The sequence below is a fragment of the Lepidochelys kempii genome, chromosome 21 (genome assembly GCF_965140265.1).
Source record: "Lepidochelys kempii isolate rLepKem1 chromosome 21, rLepKem1.hap2, whole genome shotgun sequence".
Lineage (NCBI taxonomy): Eukaryota > Metazoa > Chordata > Testudines > Cheloniidae > Lepidochelys > Lepidochelys kempii.
This window is the reverse complement of record NC_133276.1, coordinates 17854556-17874528: the sequence shown is the minus strand read 5'-3', so window position 1 is coordinate 17874528 and position 19973 is coordinate 17854556. Positions and strand designations below refer to the sequence as shown.

Here is a 19973-nt window from a genome sequence, read left to right as displayed (position 1 = left end):
GGACGTGATCATTCCCCTCTATTCGGCATTAGTGAGGCCTCATCTGGAGTACTGTGTCCAGTTTTGGGCCCCACACTATAAGGAGGATGTGGAAAAGTTGGAAAGCGTCCAGTGGAGGGCAACAAAAATGATTAGGGGACTGGAGCACGTGACTTATGAGGAGAGGCTGAAGGAACTGGGATTATTTAGTCTGCAGAAGAAAAGAATGAGGGGGGATTTGATAGCTGCTTTCAACTACCTGAAAGGGGGTTCCAAAGAGGATGGCTCTAGACTGTTCTCAGTGGTAGCAGATGATAGAACAAGGAGTAATGATCTGAAGATGCAGTGGGGGAGGTTTAGGTTGGATATTAGGAAAAACTTTTTCACTAGGAGGGTGGTGAAGCACTGGAATGGGTTACCTAGGGAGGTGGTGGAATCTCCTTCCTTAGATATTTTTAAGGTCAGGCTTGACAAAGCCCTGTCTGAGATGATTTAGTTGGGGATTGCTCCTGCTTTGAGCAGGGGGTTGGACTAGATGACCTCCTGAGGTCCCTTCCAACCCTGATATTCTATGATACAAAGTACTACACTACAAAATGGGAAATAACTGACTAGGTTATCATACTGCTGAAAAGGATCTGGGGGTTATAGTCTATCATAAATTGAATATGAGTCAACCTTGAGATGCAGTTGTGAAGTTTCAGTGGTAGCTGTGTTAGTCTGTATCAGCAAAAAAAACCAAAACAATTTGTTGTTCTGGTGTGTTATTAACAAGAGTGTTGTATGTAAGACACAGGAGATAATTGTCCTGCTATATTTAGCCCTGGCGAGGCCTCAGCTGGAATACTGTGTGCCTGTTCTGGCTGCCACACTTTACAAAAGATATGGATAAGTTGAAGAGAATCCAGAAGAAAGCAACGAACATGATAAAAGATTTAGAAAACTGCACCTGTGAGGAAAGGTTAAAAAAAATTGGGTATGTTTATTGTTGAGAAAAGACCCAAGAAGAACCTGGTAAGTCTTCACATGTGTTAGGGGCTGTTATAAAGAAGACAGTGATCACTTCTCCATGGCCTCTGGAGGTAGGTCAAGAAGTAATGATGTTAATCTGCAGCAAGGGAGAATTAGGTTAAATATTAGGGAAAAACTTTCTAACGACGAGGCTAGCTAAGCACTGGACCAGGCTTCCAAGCGAGGTTTTGAAGAACAGATTAGGCAAACCCCTGTCAGGGATGATCTAAGTTTACTTGGTCCTGCCTCAGCTTGGGAGGCTGGACTAGATGAGTCCCTTCTAGCTTTACATTTCTCTGATTTCCTATTGGCTATTTTAGGCGGCTCCCCACTCAGTCCGCTGGCTTTTGTAAATCCACTTCTTAGATGCCTAACTCTCCACATGCATTGTATAGGGAGCCTGGGCACCTAACTTGGGGCTATGGATTCCACTAAGTGTCAGGGCACCTAAAGTTAGGCACTGCAATGCTGAGCCTGAATCCTCTTTTTGGATCTACCCCTAACTGGTTATCTGACCTACAGTATGTTGTTTTTGTAAAAGGAGTCCGAGGTCTCAGTGGACAGCTATCCAAAATCACAACATTATTACCCATAATTGGTCTCTTGATGGCTGTTTCAGTCCAGGATTTAGTCAAAATGAAGCTTTAACAACTCTTATCACCCTTAAAGGTGATTGGGTAATAAGGAATACATGAAGTTATATTCTTTGTCTCGCTGTTGCTATTCTAATAGCAAGTTGCATGTTCTGGATAATTTTATTTCAAGAAAGAAAAAGGAAGGAATATTGACTAGACCTTGCAAGAGGGAAAAATTGAAGGAGGAAAATGCATTGGTGGCAGCAGACTCCTTGAAGAGCACAGAAATTGGTATTGCTGGCTGGAGAAGCTATTGTTGCTGTTCATCGTGTCCCTCTTAAAATAGAGGACTTGCGTCTCCTGTTTTTATTTTCTGGCGTTATGCTTTTACAAGCATGAAAGCACTTTAAAATAAAGAGGATTGCAAGAAAATTTACTTCGTGAGAAGTGCATCTTACCATCTATGAACTAGATTTTTGTTTAAAATTTTTTTATTTTTTTTTAAATGACAAAAACAGTATTGAAATAAGATACTAAACTGTCCTACAGCATTTGTTTGAGATATGATTTTTATGTATTAGCAGGAGTGCTGTAAGCAAGACATGAGAAGTAATTCTTCTGCTCTACTCTGCGCTGATGAGGCCTCAACTGGAGTATTGTGTCCAGTTCTGGGTGCCGCATTTCAGGAATGATGTGGACAAATTAGAGAAAGTCCAGAGAACAGCAACAAAAATGATTAAAGATCTAGAAAATATGACCTTTGAGGGAAGATTGAAAAAATTGGATTTGTTTAGTCTGGAGAAGAGAAGACGGGGGGGTGGGTGCATGATAACTTTCAAGTACTTAAAAGTTTGTTACAAGGAGGAGGGAGAAAAATTTGTTCTCTTTAACCTCTGAGGATAGGACAAGAAGCAGCAAGGCTGGTTTAAGTTGGACATTAGGAAAAACTTCCTAACTGTCAGCACTGGAATAAATTGTCTAGGAAGGCTATGAAATCTCTGTCATTGGAGATTTTTAAGAGCAGGCTAGACTAATACCTGTCAGGGATGGTCTAGGTTAGTGGTCTCCAACCTTTTTACGCCCAAGATCACTTTTTGAATCTAAGGGCAACCCAGGATCTACCCTTCCCCGAGGCGCCGCCCCCCCCCACCCGGTTGCTTGCTCGCTTTCCCCCACCCTCACTCAATGTCATGGGGCATGGGGGGCAGGCTCTGGACTGGGGTCGAGGAGTTCGTTGTGTGGGAGGGGGCTCTGGCCTGAGCCTGGGGCAGGGGGTTGGGGTGCAGGAGGGAGTGAGGGGTACAAGCTCTAGGAGGGAGTTTGGGTGCAGGAGGGGGCAGAGTGTGGGGGTGCAGGAAGGGGTATGGAGTGCTGTCTCCGGGAGGTGGCTCAGGGATGGGATTTGGGGTGCGGCCTATCGCCAGGCACCACTTAACTCTGGTGGCTCCCAGTCGGCAGCGGGCACAGCGAGGCTAAGGCAGGCTCCCTGCCTACCCCAGCCCCACACTGTTCCTGGAAGGGGCCAGTGTGCCCCTGCACGATGCCCTTCTCTGCAAGCACAGCCCCCCACAGCTCTCCTGGCCAATGGGAGCTGTTGGGGTGGTGCTTGCAGGTAGGCACAGCATGCAGAGGGAGACCTCTGTCCCCGCCGGGGCCGGAGGGTTGCACTGGTCGCATCTGGGAGTGGCGTGGGGCTGGGATAGGCAGGGAGTCTGCCTTAACGGCAGCCATGCTGCACTGCCAGACATCGCAATCAACTGGGGAGATCCTCTAGGATCGACCGGTTGATAACCACTGGTATAGATAATACGTACCCGTGACTTGAGTGCAGGGGATTGGACTAGAAGACCTCTTGAGATCCCTTCCAGTCCTACACTTCTATGATGGTTCCATTGGCAGAAGAAGAAAAACCTTTAAACTGTTAAATTTATAGTTAAATACTAAGGATCCTCCGATCATTAAGCCAGCATTAGTAGGATGGAAACTCCTTTACAATCACTGATATTTGGGAGGCATTTTGTTAGCTAGTGCAAAACAGTAAATATTATTGCCCACTTTATTGGGTGAGTAAGGATATTTCCTGAATTTGTTTATGTAAAGTTTTAATCTAGTTTTTGAGAGTTTGGGTATATTTTAAGGCTCAAAAGTAAGCTTCCTAAAATATTGCAACACAACTTTATAATGTGGCTGGAGTATAACTTTGGTTACTGTGCTTTTAAAAAATGTTTTTTTCCAAACAGGCAGCTTTGCAGTCTGGGGTGGTCTCTTTTCCATGATTGACTGTAGTATGGTGAAAATGAGGGGTAAAGAAGATCCATGGAACTCAATCACAAGTGGTGCCTTAACTGGAGCCATATTAGCCTCAAGAAGTAAGGAATTGCACTCTGGGGACAATGGGGATTGAAAAGCCCTTATATTTGAAACTATAAATAACAAATTTTTGTGTCCGTCAGATTTTAGTGTCAAGTATCAGGGTGTAGCCATGTTAGTCAGTATCCACAAAAACAACAAGGAGTCCCATAGCACCTTAAAGACTAACAGATTTATTTGAGCATAAGCTTTCGTGGATAAAAACTTCACTTCTTCAGATGCATGGAGAAGTGCATCTCCATGGATCTAAAGAGGTCAGGTTTTTACCCACGAAAGCTTATGCTCAAATAAATCTGTTAGTCTTTAAGGTGCCACTAGATATTTTAGTGTTAATCAAAAAGAACTTAATTTATCTTTTATGAAACTTTGGAATCCCGTATACTTAAAAAGCAATATTAACCCTTTTTGTTTTCTATTTTTAAGAATATAGTATGTTGTAATTGTCTTGATTGTTTTATCAATAGTGGCATAATACATTCAAAACAGTTGTTATTTAAAGATCTTTTAACATGGTGGATTAGAGTTTACTTTTAAAGTTGCAATACACCATTTAGGCCCAATTCAGGAGGTATTCTCAAAAATTCATGGGACCTAAACATGTTCTTAATGCTCTCCTGAAGAAGTAGAACAGTTAGACCTTCTCAACAATGTTTTGTAGAGTGTATTAATGTTGACAATGCTGTGTAGTTGAAAGGGTTTTTGGTCTTAATGGACATTCAAGATCTAATTCTGTGGATGACAAATTAAGCATGGATAGTATTTTACGTATAGTAAGTACATTTGTTTTTATAAATACCAATATTCTAAATAGTCTAATATTTCTTAATGGTAAAAATGATCTTTAATCTAGATAATAAGTGAGTTAAATATGTCCACGAATGACAGCGTGGACTCTCATCTATTAACTGCAGCACAGAATCTGGAGACTAGACACTTTTGTGAAAAGGAATGGACTTAAGCATGTGCTTGAGTTTTTTGCTTGGCCTCTGCCAATACTGTGAGGAAGCATTGTGTAGTGATTAAAGCACAGAACTAGGAGTCAAGGTTTGCCACTGATCATCTGTGAAACTTTGGGCAAAATAGCTTCTCTTTGCCTTAATTTCTCCCTTTGTAAAATGAGGATAACAACACTACAGCACCTTGCACAATGGAGTCCAGGTCCATGACTAGGGCCTTTAGGCACTACTGCAATGCAAATAATAAACAGCACCTAACTCACTAGGGCATTGTGAAGTATTTTGAAGTCTGTGGATGAAAGGTGCTAGAGAAAGGCAAAGTAAAACGACTGTACTCTTAAACAGTACCAGTACTATCTTGTTTAATCAGGGACAGGTGTGTGTGGTAATTATATCTTTATTTGTAATGTTGATGGCTGACAAGTCTACTTCACAGTCTGATCACTGCAGTGGTGGTAATTGTATTAAAAGTGATGTATACATTTCAAAACCCTGTTTTGTAAAGGATTGGCAAAGTAATCTGTTTTGTATTCTGACATTTTAGATGGACCAGTTGCCATGGTTGGGTCAGCTGCTATGGGAGGAATACTTCTAGCTTTAATTGAAGGAGCTGGTATCCTGTTAACCAGATTTGCCTCCGCACAATTTCCAAATGGTATGTGTTCTACACTTCAGATTACAGTACCTCAAAATGTTTATAATGCTTTTTCAGAATACTAACACTCAAATACAACAGTTTGTGGGAAATGAAATGGCCAGATTCCTTTTTCAAGTATTGAAATACCAGGTTCATTTTCTAGGATTCTGTATTTCTTCATTCTATATTTGTCTTCCCAATGTATAGTTCAGTTATGCAGATTTTTAAAAAAATATATAATAGGTACTGTAGGAGTGAATTTGTCTGTTACACCCCTTCCTCCAACCTTATCACATTTGTACCTTTTTGTCCCTGTCTCGTCTTCCACATTAATTCACACGCAGGCAGGTCAGCAGAACGGATCTCAGTCCATAAGTAAATTTTGTCGCAAATGTCCATGAGAATGGCTTTTGCCCTCCAGATAATAGTCTCTTCTATGATGCCATTGGTCAGTTTCATCAGGTCCTTGACTATACAAGAAATGCAGATTAATGTGGTAGACAGGAATGTGATGTGGTGAAGCTGCAGAACAATCCCTGTATTTGGTTATATGGCGTACCTAAACCACTGCCACGTGTTCATGGGTGAGAATAACCGTTCAATAGTTGTGCAGGCCTTGTAGTAAAACTTTGGCAAATCCGCATTCATTCTTGAGGGCACAAATTGGGAAAGTGGTTTTAGTCCTTACTATTGTGCTGCCCTTGCTTAGTCTGCTTGTGTTGCAGGGAGTCCCCTCTCTGCCAGTTTCTGGGAGGAATTGCTATGTGGCAGAAAGCCAACTTGTCACGCTCCAGCAGACCAGTGGAACTAGTAATGCAAGCAGGACAGCACAGTAGCATGAATTAAAAACTTTCCCAAATGCTGTATGAGGGGTGGGGAGTAGAGAAGTATCCATCCAAGCTCAGGAGGGAGCTAACTTTATGTCGGGACATGGTCGGCATTGAGGGTTTGAAGGCACAGTTATAGTGTTAAACTCTAGGAAGGATGTAGATCAGTTCTGGTGCTCCAAAGGGAGGAGAAGGAATCCGGTATTAATTCAAAGAGTAAATTGCAGCGGCATGTGGCAGGTGTCGCCATCCGTTTTTGCTGCCTCAGGCCCAAATAGCACATCTATGCTGGTACGAAGTGTAAGTGTTGTTTAGTTAATAAGATGTGTGCATTTCCAAGAACATGAAGGATCATTGTCCCTGACAATTAACATGCGGTATCAAAACACAAATGAGATTAATTTGGGCATCTTTTCCTGTTTGGCTGCAGACTAACATAGACAACAGTTCATGTTCTAAAGGTCCTTTTCTACTGGAAGGGAGCTAGAAACAACCATTTTAAGTTAAAGTTTGGGAATGTAATGTGAGGACCCCAAATCTCTTGTTTCGGTGACTGTGGAGAACCACTTTCCCTGATTATATTCCGACATTTGCATGATATTCCAGACCACCTACTTTACACTTGGTCTCTGCCACCTCATCATTAGGAATATAGCATTCCTAGATACATTTGGCCTGTGTTCTTGTATTTGAATAATTTTCAGAGGAAGGACAGTGTAGTGTTTATAGCAGCTGGACTAGAAGTCTGTTCTCATTTCTTCCTCCGACTTACTGGGTCAAATCAGTTAAACTGATGGATATATGGATATAAAATAGATATAAACCGGACATCAGGAAGTTTAGACTTGAAATTAGACGAAGGTTTCTAACCATCAGAGGAATGAAGTTCTGGAACAGCCTTCCAAGGAAAGAAGTGGGGGCAAAAGACACATCTGGCTTCAAGACTAAGCTTGATAAGTTTATTGAAGGGATGATATGATGGGATAGCCTAATTTTGGCAATTAATTGATCTTCAACTATTAACAGTAGATATGCCCAATGGCCTGTGATGGGATGTTAGATGGGGTGGGATCTGAGTTACTACAGAGAATTCTTTCCTGTGTGTCTGGCTGGTGAGTCTTGCCCACATGCTCAGAGTTTAGAAGATCGCCATATTTGGGGTCGGGAAGGAATTTTCCTCCAGGGCAGATTGGCAGAGGCCCTGGGGTTTTTTTGCCTTCTTCTGCATGGTGGGGCATGGGTCACTTGCTGGAGGATTCTCTGTACCTTGAAGTCTTTAAACCACGATTTGAGGACTTCAATAGCTCAGACATAGGTTAGGGGTTTGTTACAGGAGTGGGTGGGTGAGATTCTGTGGCCTGTGTTGTGCAGGAGGTCAGACTAGACAATGATAATGGTCCCTTCTGACCTTAAAGTCTATGATTCTAACCGGTCTGCCTCAGTTGTCTCATCTGTAGAATGGGGATAATACTCATAGACAATTACGATGCTAAAAGTATTGGGGAAAGGACTATTAACCTTGAAATCTTCTCTCTGTAAAGTTTTCTTAGTCTCTCACTATTATAGTTGCAATCTCTTTAAAATAAAACGCAATCTGAGACTCTGGTTAACTGAGTTTGTAACCAGTTATTTACATAGCTGGCTGTAAACATGGCCTGGATCTGTTTAATACCTGGCTGGTATCCCTGGAAGTTACGATGATGATGCATGGTTGTGTTTCTACAACAAGGTTGTAAAGTTTTGCAGTGTAGACAGAACCTTCCTATCTGTGCCTGTGTAGTATTTAGTTAGGTTTGCCAATCTTCCTCCTTCCCAGTTCTCTGTGCAGTAGGACATCCTAGAGTGCACTGGTCTCTGTATTGCTGGTACCACTCTTTGTGCATGTCCTCTGAGCACTCTGTCTTCTAATGAGACAGTCTAGGATAGCTGTCTAGATTTTTCCCAGAATGCACTGAGATAAACAGGCGAAAGTGTGGTAGCTGTTGTAAAAAAAAGATGATGTGTGGACATACCTGTGTTTGTTGTAACAAAGTCATAGGTACCTTTCGCATCCTGGGTTCAAAAACACTGTTGCACATGCAGTGTAGACTGGATCTAAGTAACAGGCCAACTTAAAAATAAAACACAATTGCTCCAGCTTGTTGTTATGGGGGAGCACAGACAGTGTTGTATAGATAAATCCCTGAGAAAATCACAGATTTTTTTTTAAATCATGGCAGCATCATGGAGATATGTTTGTATTTCATGGGGTATTCATGGCAGCCAAATGACTTTTCTAGTAGCAGGGAGGCAGAAGTGAGCATCCCTGCTTCCACCTCCCTGCTGAAGCTGCGGCTGCTCATGGGAGTCAGCAGGCTGGTTCTGCCCTAGGGAGTGGGGAAAGAGGGCAGGGTGAGGGTGCCTCACCATATGGTGCTGTTCGGCCCAGCCTGGGGTAGCAGTTGGGTCCAGCTTGTCCTGCGCTCAGCTCTGGACCAGGCCAATTTCCTGCTTTCTGTTGGAGGGAGCAACACTGGAAACGTGGCTATTTAGGAGCCTCGACCTGCCCCACAGCAACTGGGCCCAGGGGAGACACTGTAGCTCCAGCTGGTAAGGAATGAGACTGGGATCCATCCCTGCACCCCAATTCTCCTGGCTGCGGTCAGCCCTCTCACACACCTGCTTGTGTTCGAAGTGGCATTGACACTGGCTACAGTTGGTGGATGGCTCCTGCACACAGTTTCCCCTGGGACCACTGGGGTGGGCCAGGCTGGAGCTCTTAATTACTGCATTATCAGTGCCACCCCCTCTGTCAGCTGCAGGGTCCTGGGCTGAATCTGGGCACAAAGAAAGCTGGACCACAATCCCTGCCCTGGGCTGGGCTGAACCAGCTGCACGACGTGGTGAGGCTGCCCCCCTTGTTCCTTGGGATAGGACTGGCCCACCCCCCGCCATCCTCCTCCAGGATGGGGCAAGGCCTGCTGACCCGCAGTGAGCAGCTGCAGCCTCAGTGTGGAGGAGCTAATTTCACGATTTCCATGCAGTCTATGAAGTCGTGACTTACATGGGCCTTCAGGTATATTACATTAAGACACTAATTCCTGCTGACACGGTATTTCAGCTTCGGTTCAGTGGCATTCTTATTAGTGTCTCCAGATTATCGCAGATTTTCCTCTTTGATCCAGAATTGTTTTGTAAATCATGTGTAAGTTATTAGTGAGGGAGTATTACCTGTTTACTGGTCTTATGCTGCATGTGCCTAAATAATAAAGCATGTGCACGTAGTGGTCAGAAGCCCTAGAAGTCAGGGGTCCATAGTAGTCTTCATTCAGCTCCACTGGCTAACTGATATTGGACACAGTGCCCAAGTCCCATTGAAAGTCATTGGGATGTAGGATCCTAAATTATGCAGGTAGTTCTGAAAATCTTTCCTTTCATCTCTCCATGCTGCATGTCCCCTGTCTGTAAAATGGGGCTGAAAACACATAACCGACCTTGCACGAGTGAGGCTTTATTTTAGTGGGTAAAGCTCTCTGATTTCATTGAATGAAAGAGATTGTGTACAAGGAAAGCCTTCTTTATTGGTCCTGCTAATTCAGAAAGGATTTATGTACACAAACAGTACTTTGAAAGTGTATCGTAATATTTTGTCATAAATCACTGTTCTACTAATCTTTCTTTTGCCTTTATTAATTGTTTTCTTCCCTTTTAACAGGCCCTCAATTTTCAGATGATCCCTCCCAGTTACAGCCCTCCGCATTTGGAGATTATAGGCAATATCAATGATTACATTGTTCTACTGTTTCATATTGTACATGTACAAAACCAAGATACAGTATGTTTTAAAACCTTACATTGGAAATGTATTGTAGACCTCTTTATGCAAACTATGGCAAGAGGACACTTAGCACTTTTTCATTGTAAAGATGCACAGGAGAACTTTTAGAAGATCATAAATATATTTATTCATCATAGGATTGCATTGTTGTAACGTTGATGTGTCTGACGTAACACATTAATGCTTAAGATGAGGACCAAACAGAATGCTGTACTACTTTGGATATGGAATGAAATTAACTTCCTTGGAGACTTCTCTGAAGTGTGGTATTAACAAGGCTGCGATTTAGTCATGGAATCCATGACTTCAGCTGGTGCTGCCTGGGAGCTGCAGGGTCCCCTGCCGCCCGTGGAGGCAGGGAGCTGCAGGAGCCCCATGCCGCTCCCGGCCACCACAGGCAGCTTGGGAGATCCCCTGCAGCTCCCGGCCGCAGCAGGCGGCACAGGGGACCCCTACCACTCCCCACTGCTGCAGCGGCAGGGGGAACCCCCAGAGCTTCTGGCCGCTGTGGGCAACTGATGGAAACCCCGGCCGCTCGGAGGTGCCCAGGCTCCCAGTTTTGACATGGATATTTTTAGTGAAAGTCAGGGACAGGTCATGGGCTTCTGTGAATTTTTCATTATTGCCCATGACCTGTCTGTGACTTTTACTAAAAATATCTGTGACAAAATCTTAGCCTTAGGTATAAAACCATTATTTAACCATTAACAATAGAACTTATCCTCTCTCTTTACAATCAGTATCACATCCAGGTAACGTTACTGAGCGTTTCAGTTTATTTTAAGAAAATTCATTCATCTACATGAGTTCCAATCAACACTCCTGAGGTGAATTTTGGGGAGGATAGTGTGTGTTGAGCCAATGAAGAATAATACATTTTTGTAACACTCCTTTGTGCTGCATAAAGTATTTCTCTCCACACAAATTAAATCCCAATTGTAAGTAAAATACCTTGCTTATAAAGGGTGCCTGTTCCAGAATTGTCTTTCCTACAGGGCTACTCTGCCTTGATTCCTGACCCTACTCTTAGTGTTACTGGTGCGAAAAGAACAGGACGACGTGTGGCACCTTAGAGACTAACCAGTTTATTAGAGCGTGAGCTTTCGTGAGCGGGATGCTGAAGCTCACGAAAGCTTATGCTCTAATAAATTGGTTAGTCTCTAAGGTGCCACAAGTCCTCCTGTTCTTTTTGCGGATACAGACTAACACGGCTGCTGCTCTGAAACCTGTCACTTATGTGTAATGCTCAAAATACTTCTGAAGGAAAGTTCTGTATTGATGGAAAGAGTGTCATTTGCATTAATAAAAAGTTACTGATTTCCTCAGGTGCAGTTGGAAAGAAGATATTTTTCTTGTTTTTGAACATGGGCCAGGAATTAATTAAAGCAGAACTTCAGTGATTTGCATGCTTTTATAATGCTCAAAAATGTTTGCCTTACTCCACTGCTCAAAGATGTGATGGTAGTGTGTTACAGTATGAGACCTCAGGGACTTCATTGTTTTTACAAAACTGTTTTACCATACTAGTGTATGCAGTAGCATAATAAATAATTAAAATGACATTACATCTGTGTGTTGTGGGGGATGAGAGACTCAGTTTTGTGATGCAGTATCCTTGATTTTTGGAACTGTAGTTACTAATGTTTGAAATGCAGTAGCTTGCACACTGGGTCTCTTTCTGACATTAATGGGAATTAATGAGGTTCAGCTGTAGCTTATAGCTCATTTGAGCAAGACAGTGTAAATTCATAATGTCCATAATGCATATTTTAAATCTTTCTTGCCTGTTTGTGAGCCTAAGCCTTGAAATGGGTCATTTAAAAGGATTGGAACAAATGCTATACTCAAATAAGCACAGTGTGTTTAGTCAGCCATATCTTCTTTGTGGATTGGTACTAGTAAGTGATCATGCTTGCTTAAATAGAAAAAAGACTGTCAGATAAATTACATTGTATCTAAAGATGCTCATGTACAAAATGGAAAAAAAAATAGTTTATAATAAATATTGTTAGTGCAAATACCAAGTATGTAGAGTGTAAGATATATTCTGCATTTTAAAATCTCCTTCCTCTTTCACTGAGCTTTGTGATTATCAGTTGTGCAAAACACATTTATTTTTGATAAAGCAAGACACAAACTAAAGGTGGACTGAGAACTTATTCCCAAAGTACTGAGAAGTTTTTTGCTGACTGAGGCCATAGCAAAGATGGTTAACACCTCATGTACCTGCTCCTCACTGCCTCCTGACCGTAGGTGGTGGAGTATCACCATCCTTTCTGAGGCAGCATGGCTTCATTCCCATTGGGAACAATGATGGGTAATGGCCACCTTTGCAAAGGGCAGCTTGTGACCTCAGCCCCATTGCTAGAGGGCAGTTCTTAAGGAGTTCTCTGAAGATTTTATGTACTCACCTCTGCTGAAGGAGAAACTCCCAGCTATGAAGGACCAAAAATAACCTTTCATCCTAAACACTTCATAAATAAACCCAACCAAACGGAAAATCCATTAGACTAGAGCTACTCAACAGGGAGAGGAGGAAAGTGGAGTGAGCTGTGCTGTGGGAGTGAGACAAAGCCACCAGATGACTTGGGCTCTAAAAGTTAACATTTTATAAAACTGACTTAAGGTTGATGTTTCTAATCTGAAATTATATCCCATGGTTGCATTCTCTTTGGGTCTCTTGGTTACTATTCCACCTATGAACAATTTAATAATTAAAATAAGAAACTCAATCCTAAACTGTTGAGTGGAGTTAAGGCAGAGTATATATCACTGTTTTTAAAAAGCCTTATAGGAATTCATGATTTTAAGGCTAGAGGGGACCACGGTGATCTTTTAGTCTGGCCTGCTGCATACAAAGGTCAGAGAATTTCACCCTGTTATCTCTGCATCAGGCCTATAATTTCTGGTTGAGTGAGTGTATCGTTTAGAAAGATTCAATCTTGATTTAAAATAGAAAAGGATAACTTTAAGACCGTAGTTGACTACTGCAGCCTATTTGAGAAGCCATGGTGTGTGTTGTGAGAGAAATGAGCCCCTGCTCCTGGAGGAGTGTGATGCGGGGATTGTTGCCCAGTCCTGATGAAAGACTTCAAGCGATAGGAAATCCACTACATCTTCTAATAATTTCTTGCAATGTTTAACTATCCTCACTGTTAAAAATTTGCTTCTTATTTCCAGCATGAATTTATTGACCTTCAGCTCAGGTCCTAGAGCAATGAGGCTGCAGCAGGTCATGCTTCGCTACAAGCCAGGTTCCCAGGGCTGCAGGCAGGCTTGTTGAGCCCATGCTGAAGCACGTGTAGCCACAGCTTCACTGCTGCAGGACCTGAGCTAGCTAGACAGACCCCAGCTAGCTTTAAAGCAGTCGCCCTGTGATTGCAGTGTAGACCTAGCCTTAGCCACAGCAATAAGCTCATGGTCAGTTCATTGTTCACAGTGACCTATAAGTCCTTTTAAGAATCACTTAAAGCTCCCCCATCCTGTACATGTGTCCTATATTCTTTGTTCCTAAATGTACGTTCTTGCATTTGGCCATATTAAAACATCTTTTCTAGAAGAATCCAGCGTAAGTGATTCGGATTAGTCTGTAGAACTGACCTGTATCATCATTTACCCCTCCACCAATTTTTGTGATGCCAGCAAACATATACCAATAATAATTTTGTATTTTGTTCCAGACCATTGATAAAGATATGGAATAATGTTGGACCAATAACTAATCCCTATGGGACCCACTTTAAAAGCCTCACCCAATGATTGATTCCCTACTAACATTTACTTTTTGCAATGTATCAGTCAGAATTTAATCTGTTTAATATGCACTAAATTGATTTGAATAGTCTGATTTTTTAATTGGCATGTCATGCAGTACTAAGTCAAATGCCTTACAGAAGACTGCAAACATTGTGTCTCAGTTACATTTATCTACCAAATTTGTAAATTCATCAAAAACAATGTTGGGGTGGTTTGACAAGTCCCATTTTGCATAAAACCGTGGTGCTTGGCATCAGTTATACTGCCATCATTTACCGCTTTCCTGAAGGCATTCTGTATACTTTCCATGATTTCATTCAGGATTGATGTGAGGCTAACCAGCCTGTAATTATCTGGATTGTCCCATTTACCACTTTAACCAATCTCATGCCAATATTTTATCTTTTTCAGTCCTCTGGAACTTCCCTACTATTCCAAGATTTATTAAAAATCAACATTGGTGGTTCAGAGAACTTCTTGGCCAGTCTTTTCAAACTCTTGGGTGCAAGTTATCCAATCCTGCACAGTTAGGTATATTTGGGATGTGTAATTATCCCAGAAACAAGAATTATAAAGGGAGATTTCATAGAATCATAGAATATCAGGGTTGGAAGGGACCCCAGAAGGTCATCTAGTCCAACCCCCTGCTTGAAGCAGGACCAATTCCCAGTTAAATCATCCCAGCCAGGGCTTTGTCAAGCCTGACCTTAAAAACCTCTAAGGAAGGAGATTCTACCACCTCCCTAGGTAACGCATTCCAGTATTTCACCACCCTCTTAGTGAAAAAGTTTTTCCTAATATCCAATCTAAACCTCCCCCACTGCAACTTGAGACCATTACTCCTCGTTCTGTCATCTGCTACCATTGAGAACAGTCTAGAGCCATCCTCTTTGGAACCCCCTTTCAGGTAGTTGAAAGCAGCTATCAAATCCCCCCTCATTCTTCTCTTCTGCAGGCTAAACAATCCCAGCTCCCTCAGCCTCTCCTCATAACTCATGTGTTCCAGTCCCCTAATCATTTTTGTTGCCCTTCGCTGGACTCTCTCCAATTTATCCACATCCTTCTTGTAGTGCGGGGTCCAAAACTGGACACAGTACTCCAGATGAGGCCTCACCAATGTCGAATAGAGGGGAACGATCATGTCCCTCGATCTGCTCGCTATGCCCCTACTTATACATCCCAAAATGCCATTGGCCTTCTTGGCAACAAGGGCACACTGCTGACTCATATCCAGCTTCTCGTCCACTGTCACCCCTAGGTCCTTTTCCGCAGAACTGCTGCCTAGCCATTTGGTCCCTAGTCTGTAGCTGTGCATTGGGTTCTTCCGTCCTAAGTGCAGGACCCTGCACTTATCCTTATTGAACCTCATCAGATTTCTTTTGGCCCAATCCTCCAATTTGTCTAGGTCCTTCTGTATCCTATCCCTCCCCTCCAGCGTATCTACCACTCCTCCCAGTTTAGTATCATCCGCAAATTTGCTGAGAGTGCAATCCACACCATCCTCCAGATCATTTATGAAGATATTGAACAAAACCGGCCCCAGGACCGACCCTTGGGGCACTCCACTTGATACCGGCTGCCAACTAGACATGGAGCCATTGATCACTACCCGTTGAGCCCGACAATCTAGCCAGCTTTCTACCCACCTTATAGTGCATTCATCCAGCCCATACTTCCTTAACTTGCTGACAAGAATACTGTGGGAGACGGTGTCAAAAGCTTTGCTAAAGTCAAGAAACAATACATCCACTGCTTTCCCTTCATCCACAGAACCAGTAATCTCATAAAAGGCGATTAGATTAGTCAGGCATGACCTTCCCTTGGTGAATCCATGCTGGCTGTTCCTGATCACTTTCCTCTCATGTAAGTGCTTCAGGATTGATTCTTTGAGGACCTGCTCCATGATTTTTCCAGGGACTGAGGTGAGGCTGACTGGCCTGTAGTTCCCAGGATCCTCCTTTTTCCCTTTTTTAAAGATTGGCACTACATTAGCCTTTTTCCAGTCATCCAGGACTTCCCTGGTTCGCCACGAGTTTTCAAAGATAATGGCCAATGGCTCTGCAATCACAGTCGCCAATTCCTTCAGCACTCTCGGATGCAACTCGTCCGGCCCCATGGACTTGTGCACGTCCAGCTTTTCTAAATAGTCCCTAACCACCTCTATCTCCACAGAGGGCTGGCCATCTCTTCCCCATTTTGGAAATAGATTTCCAATTTAAGGTTAAATTTAAGACTCTAAATATGTTAAGGCAGGGAAATGCCCAGCTCAGACATGCCTACAACCTCCATTCTGCCCTGTGGTTGGGTATGTGTGTGTGTGATGTATACACACACCCTGGCTCTAACATGTCTTTGAGAGCAACCCCAATGGATCAAGGCTAAAGGTTCTTCAGCAGCAGCCCCCCCGTCTCTGAACAGATACGGGCCCTCCAGCAGCAGCACCTGGAGAGTGTCACACAGCTGCAAGTCTGTGGGGGGGCCAGTCTGAGACACCTTGGTGCTGGCTTTCAAGAGGATGACCCCACAGTAGTTCCTCATTGCTATAACCAAGGGCCAGGGGGTCTTGCGTTGAGTCTGCAGCCACTTCTGAAGATTTGTGAAGCAGGGATGGTAGGTGTTCAGTGGTCATTTGGGGGTGGCCTCCACTTTTGATGGTAAAAGGGAACTTTTTGAAGGGGACTGCATCTCCCAGCTCCATGAATGACTCTGCGTCTGGGCCATGAGAGAAGAATCGGTGCTGCTGAGACATGCGCAGACGGGTAGTGCTTCTGGACTCTGCACAGGCTGTGGCAATGCTAGGAGCAGGGTGTGGCAGTGGCCTCCTATCCCACCCTAATGAATTGCTCTTGGAGCACCTGCTGGGCAGAGCAGGGTGGGAGTTTGCTGATGAGGGGACAAAGGTCAGGAACCTGCTGAGCTGTCTCCACCACCCCATGCATTCTTAGATATTTGCCTTTCCCAGCTGAGTATATCAGTTGCTCTGGAGGCCCCCTCTCCATGCAGAGAATCCCTCCCCATGCTCAGCCCATCTCACCCTGCTGAGGTAAACACCCAGAGTGGTCCCATTTCTGCCAGCAGGACTCAGTTGCCCTACTGCCCATGCTAACTGAAGGCCCTGTGGACAGATGGACAGGGCAGCCCTGATGTTGAGCAGAGGCGAGGCCATGCTCTGGGGACACATACACGGCACGGCCTTCGCTGCAGAAAATGGAGGTGCCAATACACCCCTGCCACGTGCCCTGTGGGAAGCCCGCAGGCCACACCACTTGGGCATCATGCTACCAGGACTGGAGAGTAGCCGTGGAAGCACAGGAAAGCTAAACACGTGCAGAAAGAGCGCTAGCTTTAAGTGGGGAGAAGCAGGGGAGGGGGACTAGACAAATTCGTTGATACTTCTCAAGCAAGTGCCTGCTCCTGGTAGCTATAGCATAGACCGGGCTGAGCTGCTCCTCCAGCCCAGTTACGAGTAGGGCCAGACAAGTGCCCACTCTAGGCTACAGCGTGCAGTGGTGGCAGAGTGCCAAAAGCTGCCAGAATAGACACAGCCATAGGGCCGAGAGCAGTATGGGGAGGGGATCAGGGTTCACTGAAAGCTAGGGCCCAAGTGGCAAAGTGTCTTCCTTGCCTCCAGCAAAGAAGCTAGCTGGCCCATTGGCTAGGGCGGGGTTAGACCATGCCAAGGTGCAGCAGGGCAGGGCAGTTTTGCCCATAACCTGAGCCCTGCCTCTGGCAGAGGATGCTGGTCTAAGATACCCGTGCAAATTGGGGTGGGCACCAGGTGACCCTATAGCTTGGGCCGACAGAGGTTAGGTCTGGCCCGCAGCTTTGGGGAGCAAAGCAACTTGCGGGGCCTTATAGATCGGGGCAGGAGGCCCCAGAAAAGTGTCTCCGGAGGAGAAGGGATATAGTACAGCAGCAGCATGGGCGAACCACGGCTCCATCACCTGCGGGGGGGGGGGGGTGTGAGGACTGTGGGCTGGCAGACCACCACCCTCTGCACAGCGGGGAGGCAGCCCAGGGGCGTGTGGGGGGGAGTAGTTCAGGGACAGGGGAACAGGGCCGCCTCTACAGTTTTTGCTGCAGCTGCGGACAACAAAAGGGAGAAGCCGCGGCGGTGGAAATTCTGCCGCCCTTTCTGACTGCCACCCCACGCACCTGCTTGGAACACTGGTGCCTGGAGCCGGCCCTGCGGGGGAAAGAAGGGGGGCGGGGGGCAGGGAGACCCCCCCCCCTCCACTCTGGGAGTCACTTACGTACCGTACCAGTGCTTCAGGGTAGGAGCCTTGTCTCATGACACCACCTGAACTGGCTGGTGTGGCTACACAAAGGCATTGCGTAACCCTGCATCTCCTCTGGGGAACTCAGTGGGGCGACACGGGGTGGCGCAGCCAGATGGACCATGGCCCTGCCCGCAGCGCTGTGGGGTAGGGGGGACATGCTGCACTAGCCTCAAGGTTGGTGCCCCATGTGCAGAGCAGCACTGGGAGAGGCTGTGACTCAGGTAAGCCCAGGCTGCCCCATGGTCTGGCTGGGGCCGGACTGGGGCTGTAATGCCCCCAGCCCACCTTTTGGGGCTAAGGTAAACAACACTTGCTCTCATGCCATGAAGAGGGATGACATAGGTATGCAGGAATGGCCAGATGGATCAGCCCCAAGGCCCACCTAGCCCAGTGGCCTGTTGCTGCCCAAGGCTAGAACCAACTACTTCAGAGGAAGGTGTTGGAAACCTGCTGTAGCAAACAGCGTATATTCTGCCGCATCCCGCCTCCCTCCCATGAAAATCTCTGTGTAATCCGATCAGTCCAAGGCCTGAAGCAGAATGTTTTAGCCCAGCGAAAACTTTATTTTTAAAGCAAACTAGTCTAACACTTGTCGTTAGCCACATACATGCCCATGCTCCCTTGGAGTAGTGCTAAATAGTAACTTCCTGTAGCAGTGAGTTCCGCAGTTTAATTACATTAAAAAAAGTATTTCCTTTTATCAGTTTTGAATTTGCAACCTTTTAATTACACTGAATGTCCCTTTTCCTTGTGGTATGAGACAGGGAGAACAAAAGCTCCCACTCTCCCTTCTCTAGCCATGCATTAGTTTGTATATTTTTAGCATGTCTGCTTCTATTTGTTGCCTTTCTACTGTAATAATCCCTGTCTTTTCAACCTCTCTTTGGAGGAGAGTTTCTCTAAGTACCTCTTCATTCTCCTTGCCTTTCTCTAAACCCTCTCTGCTGCTTCAATATCCATTCTGAGCTGGGGGCCTAGTACTGCACACAGTATATAATGGCATTATAATATTGAGTTGACAAATGGAGAGTGAAGAACCACCGAGTACCACTCAGTACCACCATAACTGGGATCTGGATTGTCTAGATTTGGCCTGCTGTTTACTGTTCGTGTCTCCCAAGGGCTCTCTGACAGTGCATGACAACAACAAAGCAGCATTATTCCCCAGTTCAGAGGCGAATGACCACACCTGGGGTCTCAGGAACAGCCCTCTGTAGCTGCGATGCAGTGGGCAATGCTGCATACCTTCTGGATGGCTGCTCATCTTGTGCTGGCCTATCAGACCTTTCCAGACTCCACACAGCTGACTCCTGTGTGATGTCTCCCTAAGCCCGTTGCACACTTTTCTTTTACATTTCTGTTTTCTCTCACTTTATATTGCTGAACCTTCCTCCTCATTACTGCACCACTTGAGCAGTTGCTACTAATAATGATATTCTCTGTGTTACTCTCCATCCCATTCCTTTTACCACCTAATATTTTGTTTGCTTCATTTGCCCACAGCTGCACACTGAGATGGTGTGTGCGGTGAGGTGTGCACTGGGATGAGCCAGTCTCTTTCCTCAAGTGACAGTTAACTTTGGACATGGTGAAGTGTGTTCATAGCTTCCAAAGCCAGAGGACCTAGCTGGGCTAACCTCCTGTATAACACAGGCCCTGGGACTGTTGTGACTTCATTCCTGTTTGAACTAGAACAGATCTTTTAGAAAAACAGCCAATCTTGATATAAAAGTGCCAGCGATGGACAATCCACCATGACCATTGG

The 19973-nt window shown here is 44.8% G+C and overlaps 1 protein-coding gene across 1 annotated transcript in view; it reads left to right on the top strand.

The window, feature by feature from the left end:
• Positions 1–11208, top strand: part of TIMM17A (translocase of inner mitochondrial membrane 17A) — a 33073-nt gene extending 21865 nt beyond the window's left edge. Inside the window, exons 4-6 of the mRNA XM_073319552.1 lie at positions 3806–3934; positions 5436–5546; positions 10050–11208. Coding sequence (XP_073175653.1) covers positions 3806–3934; positions 5436–5546; positions 10050–10120 — 311 coding nt within the window. The 3' untranslated portion in view covers positions 10121–11208. The remainder of the gene's footprint in view (positions 1–3805; positions 3935–5435; positions 5547–10049) is intronic.
• The last annotated feature ends 8765 nt before the right edge of the window (positions 11209–19973 follow it).